Consider the following 7124-nt stretch of genomic DNA (forward strand, 5'->3'; position numbering starts at 1 on the left):
ACATGGTAGGTGGTTATTTGATGCATTAATGAATAAAAAATCTATCACATTAATTTATCTAATAATCACCTGTCATGTGTATGCCATATAGGACGACTATCGCAATGAACGACTACGAATAGCATTACTCCAGTCCAAAAGTCCTTGTTTGTTATCAAATATATTGAGAATAAATTTAAGGAAAAATTGAAACTGCGGTCCCAAACATTTCACTTTTTACAGATTTGATCCAAACCTTTTACTTTTTAGCACCCACGGTACCAAACCTTTCAAATATTAACACCTATGGTCCAAATGGATGGAAACTGTTACTTTGATTGTTAGTTGACCTAAAAAAATAAATCTGACCTTTTTTGACCAATTAGGTGAGGGTAAAATTGTCTATTCCAATTTAACGTAAAATAATTGAAGTAATTAATAGATTGTTTGGTAGAGATTTTGAGAATTGATTTTTTAACCGTTAGAGATAAAATGGATCCTATTCTTGAGAGAAGAATTCAAAAATGACGACTAGAATAATGAAATATAACAGTTAAAAAATTGATTTTAATTGGCTTAAAATTGCCACCAAATAAGCACTAAATAAGAAACGGAAAAAGTGCTTTCGTCTCAACCCCACTTTCCACCCCACCCAGCCACCCTAACCCATCCACAACCAAATGTTATATACTACGTAGAGTTGTTAAGTACCAACGTACCACTCAATGGTGTTATTTATTATGTAAAGTCCGCAAAATCGGGGAGTTAGGAATTGGGGAGCTAAACACGCTCAAATGAGGGTACGTAATACAAATTTAATATTGGTCAAATTTTAGATTTGATGTATTGTGAACTTACGCATTTTTGAAACAAATTTTGCTGACTTGATATAATAAATAACGGAATATGCTATTTGTACAAAATGTGGTATTCATATGAGTGTCCATTCCCTGCACATGGAGGGGGACTCACTTACTCCCTATAATTAAATGCATTCAAAGTGTTATAATTTTTAACGTAGGAAAATAATAAAATAATTTAAAGAGAAACTAGTTAAAATAAAAAATATAGAAAACCATAAATATTTTTTGGGGAATAGGAAAATTAAGTATTAAATATAAAATACTTGTTAAAACACTTTAAAGTTTTAACTCCCTAAATATATAGATATTCTCAAATGATAAAATATACTCTTTAAAAATACTTTAATGACCAGTAACGTTTTTATTCCAAACTTTCAGCAACCATTAGCTTAATTAACTTCTTTTTTTTTTTTTTATTACTGATTACACAAAATTCTAGAAACTAAAAGAAATGTCAAGAAGAAGTATCCTTGGCACATTTAACAAGGCAAACTGTATAAGGATAATGAGATCATTAAGACATTCTTGAAAGAAAAGCTCTAGCACTTGGGACGTATATTCCAAAAAATAGGAAAAATGTAACGCCCACCGTGGGGCTCGAACCCACGACCACAAGGTTAAGAGCCTTGCGCTCTACCAACTGAGCTAGACGGGCTTCTTTGTTCGAAAGATTGAAAATATTATATTTATAGAAAGTTCTGATGACTAATTGAATTTCCCATTTCCAACGGCATAGTCTTATCCCGAACCCGGAAAATCACGTCCTCTTTAATGTTCATATTTATTTTTGCAGAAATTTCCTCCATAGATAATTAAATGGACAGTTGATGAACATTAAAGAGGATGCTTACAAAGTATTAATAAAGAAGACAAAATTAAAAGAGGGTGCTTAACTTCCCATAAAATGAAAATTTGACTTTTATTACTTATAAAAATTGTTAAAAAAGGGGAATTCCCCATAATACACAACCTAAAACTCCAAGAGGTTTATATCCAAGATTCTTGGTACACATACTCAATCCAAGAATTTTTCATTTTAGACCATTAGTTTCTACAATCATATCCATTACAAAATGTACAGCATGAAAGAATTTTGTCAAATAACTATTATTTCCTANAATCGCATTTCTACTACAATGTGATGATCAAAGACAAAGTACAGACTAATCTAACGTCTGCCAATAAAAGTAAGGCTAGGGACCTTTAACACTTTGAAGATCTCCCATATTATCAATTCTTCATTTTCTTAAATTTCTTCCTATAGGATTATTGTAACATATATTGTCTCTCATTTTTCTATGACAGAAGTACATGAGCATTACCAATTTTGGGGTGTCTATGTGGGTAGTTAGGTACTTTGAGCCCAAACAATATTCAATAGAAGTTTTAAGTGTTTGACAATTGTTGTGTTTTTTTTCCCTTCCCCCCGCTGAAGCAATTTTTTTCCCTAACCCCCCCCCCCCCCTCCCCCCCTTCCTAATTAGCAAATGGAATTTAGATTCTAAATTATTTCCGGACTAACAATAATAATGCGCTATGACAATTATCTGAGTAGCACTCATGCAAATAACCTCGTGTGTTCATGTGATGTAAATAAGTATTATCCATCTGGAGTAGTGCATACAAACCCACACACGCATTTTCTTCAACTCCATGAAGATTGATATTCAACCAGTTGACATGTATGCTTATTAAATATTTTTGTCACAATTGCCTAACTAGTATTTTTAAAAGGAAAAATATTATGTGATGAATTAGTTCATTTTCCTCTACAATAGTCATAATTTTAAAACCTTTTTTGCTGAAACAAACAGAGCTTAAAGAGAAGTAACCTTTTGTTATTGACATGGGATGATAGGGGACAATTTCATCCTCCGGATAGTGTGATTTGTGCTCAAAAACTGAATTTAGTTTTTCCACCTGAGAAGAACTTAGGCTGTGCTCAAAATTGACATCATGGGAGGATGATTTCTTCGTTGTTCCCAAATTACCATTGTCATCAAATGTCTCAATAACTTCTGATAAGTATTCTTGATTTCCACTTTCTGAAACAGCTTCTGGTTGAATTTTACTCTTCAAATCTCGAACTAAAGATCTTTGTTCACCATGCTGATTACTTACTATCAATATGTTCCCTGCAGAATTATCAAGCCGTGCATTTAAAGAACTAGCACTGGGAGATTCTTCGCTAGGAAAATAAGAGTAGGAACTGAGATCAGGAAGTGAGAGAATCCTAGCCAGACTAGCGTGACTTGTCCCAACAGGTGAAGATGTTCTTGTTCTCAACCTTGATTCTTCAGATATGTGGTGTTTTTCTTCTCTGCCGAAACTGGTCTCCAGTAATCGCCTATATCTATCTAATGATTCATTAAATGATGATGTTCTCTTGATATCTTTCAGGCCACTCTTGCCATCACCAGAACCAAATTGATCACTTCCCTGACTGTATTTATTAGATTTGTCTGTGACTGGCCCGTTATGCATGTGAGTATCCTCCTTTGCTTCCTTGGAAACTCTCCGACCATAAGGAACTTTATGAAGGACTGCATCCATTATGATTCGTTGTTTCTCATTTTTGCTCTCCCAGATTGCATGTTTTAGCTTTTCTCTAAGATTCTTGAAACGCTTAATGACAACTTTATTCTCATGGCGCTTCTTGAGGGCACGTGCAGAACTAGGAGGAACATTTTCAGCTATACCACCTCCCACAAATGCACCTCTTGATGTCAACAAATGCTTGTTGAAATCTTTTGCGGATGTTTTATTATCTTCCTCTTCTGGTATAAAATTGGGCTTATCATTTATTCTCCCTGATGAACCAGCCATGGGAAATGACACAGATTTGGTTAGTCCAAACCTTAAACTTGACCTCCGCCTACCATGTAACTGATTTGCGAATGAACAATTTGGATCTTGTAAAATTTTCATGAACAACTCTTCTCTCATGTTAAGTAAATCCAAAGCATCTAGAAATAATTTCGACTCTTGGGCCGAAGCATATTTACTAGGCCTCATTTCATACATCAACTTTCCCTGGAGGAGATTATGATTCCCAACCAGTTGCCTCCGCTGCTTATTATCACTGACCTTTTCCATGAAAGGGTCCGATGAACCAGCAATATCTTTATTTCCCACTATCTCACCATGTAAAGCAATCTCGGCAGATGGGTCGACATCAGAAATTTCTAGATGATGAATGGAAGTAGTTCGTCCCAGTTGCTTTCGAATAGGGTCAGAAGAACTCCGGCGATGTCGACCCCTTCTTTTAACCTGTTCAGTTATCAAGGCCTTTATTCGAGATTTCGTTGAGCTTTTGTGTACTGAGCTAGACTCTGTCAAATTCACTTCACCCTATTACAAATTTGACAAAAAAAAATATTAATCACCTTTTCAACTAAAATCAAGAATTTTTTTTTTTGTCTTTATCTTAGCATTTTGAGCTACATTCTCCAGGAAAACAGATTTTGACAAAAATGACTTCAAAAACAGAGAACAAATCTTGCTATAGAGGAAGATAACAAAGAATAATCAAAACTAAACAATAAAGAATTTAAACATACAGATGAAATGTTTACTGTAGCATCAAGATTTTCTTGCATCTCACCAGCACCCAATGTAGTTGTGCTGCCCCCGGAATCTCTAACCACTTCATAAAGGAATTAAGTTATTTTAGTCGAAGATAATCAGAATCAGAATCGTACTATCACAGTTTGCCAAACTGAAAGCAAATATTCAGTAGAAGAAAACAATGAAATTCCCCACCAGTAGCATGTTTTCCCCTGTCATAACTCTTATTAGCAAGCCTTTTCCTGGCATGATACCACCTATGGTTGTTAATATGATGAAGTATATTCCACATACATCCTGGACTGTTATTTTGAAAAGATATGCTCGAGGGTTGGTGTTGTAGATCCTTTCCCATCTGATATGAAAAAAATGCCTAGTAAGAATTGATGCTCGAGCTTCTTGAATGCCAAACCTGATGCAAATTGTAAAATCAATATTAGCAATCTCAAAGACTAATTTTAAATATTCATTTGTTGAATTAATTAGAATACATGCCTCCAATTGTTTTAGATAATTTTATGTCAAAAATGAGTCATGGTTTACTTTCTGCACGAGAAATAATTCAATAATGGAAGTACAAGTTCCTTAAACAAAAGCTATCGAAGCAAGTGGGTAGACAATAGTAGTGAAGATGGAGGTAGTTTTACTCTATTTATGTATGGTTTCTTTCAAAGGGAATATAGAGCATCTCTGCTTTGAGAAGATAAAAATTAACATATTGATTACAGTTAATAACATTAACCTCAATGGAACTATCTTAGGTAACATGAACAGTTCAAGAAATAGATGGTTATGAAGAACTGAAGTGCGCTTCATACTTTCAAAGTTAAAATAATTCCTTCATCTGTGGAACCTAATTGTATTTAGGCCTTTTCTCCTGCAATAGCTGCACAAAATGCAACATAAGCATTGTTTTGAAGAAACCGTCCATAAAGGGAACTCCTTGAAGATTACTTTGCTATTCTTAGGGAAAAAATTCTCTAGGATGGAATGTGTTTTCTAATGTCGGGATAAAAGTTTGCACCTTAATACTTCTTTGCTAGACCGTATGATCATGGAATTCTCAAAATCCAGTTGGTAGATGATCAGATTCTATTACACCTTTGGTTATTCAACAAAATACCCTTTTTCCCAATGAAAAATAAAAACAGCAAAAGAAATCATGTCCTATTAAACAGGAAATGTATGTGCAAATGGAATCGTATATTAGATAACTTAGATTCGACTTGTTCTTGATATCTAAATCTTCCTGACTTTATTATCCTTCTTAAATTCAATAAATGAGCAATGCAATCTTCGTCTAGATCATACCGGTAGATAGTGGACAATTAGATCAATTTCCAAATTCGGGGACAAGGAATAGAAATTAGATACCAACACAAGAACACCCCAATTCCGCATTCTTGTGTAGAAAAATAATTAAAATGCTCACTGACATAACATGGGGAATGTAATCAACGACAGCATATCGTAGCTAAAGATGATTAACATAATCATGGTACCTTTATGAAGAGACCCAGATGATTTGGTGCAGTGCAGCCATGGCTAGAATTCCTAATTGAGAGAGATGATGATGAAAGAAGAAATTATCAAAAATGGGTAGTCTTCCTCTGGATGACAAGAAGAATTTTCTCACGTTATGGCGCCATTTAAGCTCCTCCCTTCTCTCCCTCTCTTTTCCGCGGGAGAACGTGAAATCTACACATAAAGCTCAAAAGGCCAATGAAATAAGGTAAATGGTCGCTGAATTATTCCTCTCATTTACTAAATTCTTAAAATTGTTACCGGTAATCTCTTTTATAGAGAATCATGTAGTTGTTCCGAAAGTGCATTTAGAATGTGACCTTAGGTAAATGTAACATAGTATGTTACGAGTAGTTGTAACGGCGGTGGCATTAATAGTGTAACTAGGTATGTTACAAATGTTAATGACAATGACTATAGTAACAGTATAATAATGTACGTTACAAATGGTTACTGTGACGGTGTTGACGACAATAGCGAAACAATATATATTACAAGTGAGAGTACCAGTAGCAACGAGAGAAGATAGAGTTTTACAAATGCAACACAATTTTAAAAATTTAGTTGCGATATCGATATTGATAAAATGAACAAATTGCATAATAATTAACCGTGTATTAGAAAATAAATGTAAAAAATTAAGAAGCAAGCATTCGGTCTCCCTTCATCGCTCTCTTGACCGAACTCATTAGAAAAAGAGGCATATTAACAAATGTCATTCGTGTTGCGCCGACCTCTAGGCCATGAGGCTTTCCCAGGGTATATTTTCAATTAAATTTTTTTTAATGTGTTTATGAATGAATTTATCGTATAAATTATGCATTGAATTTAGGCAGACAACATAAAAATTCAAAAAATAAAATCTGGACTCAAAAACTGATTTAAAAATAAACAGGGTTCATGCGTGAGTATATCGATCCTATTGTTGTAGATTGAGACTCGACTCAAGTTTGAAGACATAAAATAATTTTTCAAAATTAGAATTCAAACGAACATGTGAGTTCTAACTGAAATATACTTTTCAAAAAGTATGCTTTTTAATTTTTGTTGATGAACTTGCAATTAAGTTGCATGATATTTGTTACGATACCTTAAAATGGAAACTTGCAGAAATATTCGAAGAAACCAAAAAATTTATGTTTGTAGCTTTTATGGCTACTGAATGTAAGCCTTAATAGCATGGAAGATGCT

The 7124-nt window shown here is 34.0% G+C and overlaps 1 protein-coding gene and 1 non-coding gene across 2 annotated transcripts; both read right to left on the reverse strand.

Moving 5' to 3' along the window:
- Positions 1-1424: 1424 nt before the first annotated feature.
- TRNAK-CUU lies at positions 1425-1497 on the reverse strand. The gene has a single exon. It is a non-coding gene; the product is annotated as a tRNA-Lys (tRNA).
- A 1049-nt stretch (positions 1498-2546) lies between these two features.
- LOC111385115 lies at positions 2547-6120 on the reverse strand. The gene is made up of 4 exons (XM_023009486.1): positions 5912-6120; positions 4605-4821; positions 4403-4488; positions 2547-4193 (listed from the first exon to the last, which is right to left on the reverse strand). The coding sequence occupies exons 2-4, from the start codon at positions 4762-4764 to the stop codon at positions 2547-2549; spliced, it is 1893 nt and encodes a 630-aa protein (XP_022865254.1). The 5' UTR covers positions 4765-4821; positions 5912-6120.
- Between the last annotated feature and the right edge of the window lie 1004 nt (positions 6121-7124).

The sequence above is a fragment of the Olea europaea genome, unplaced genomic scaffold (genome assembly GCF_002742605.1).
Source record: "Olea europaea var. sylvestris unplaced genomic scaffold, O_europaea_v1 scaffold309, whole genome shotgun sequence".
Lineage (NCBI taxonomy): Eukaryota > Viridiplantae > Streptophyta > Magnoliopsida > Lamiales > Oleaceae > Olea > Olea europaea.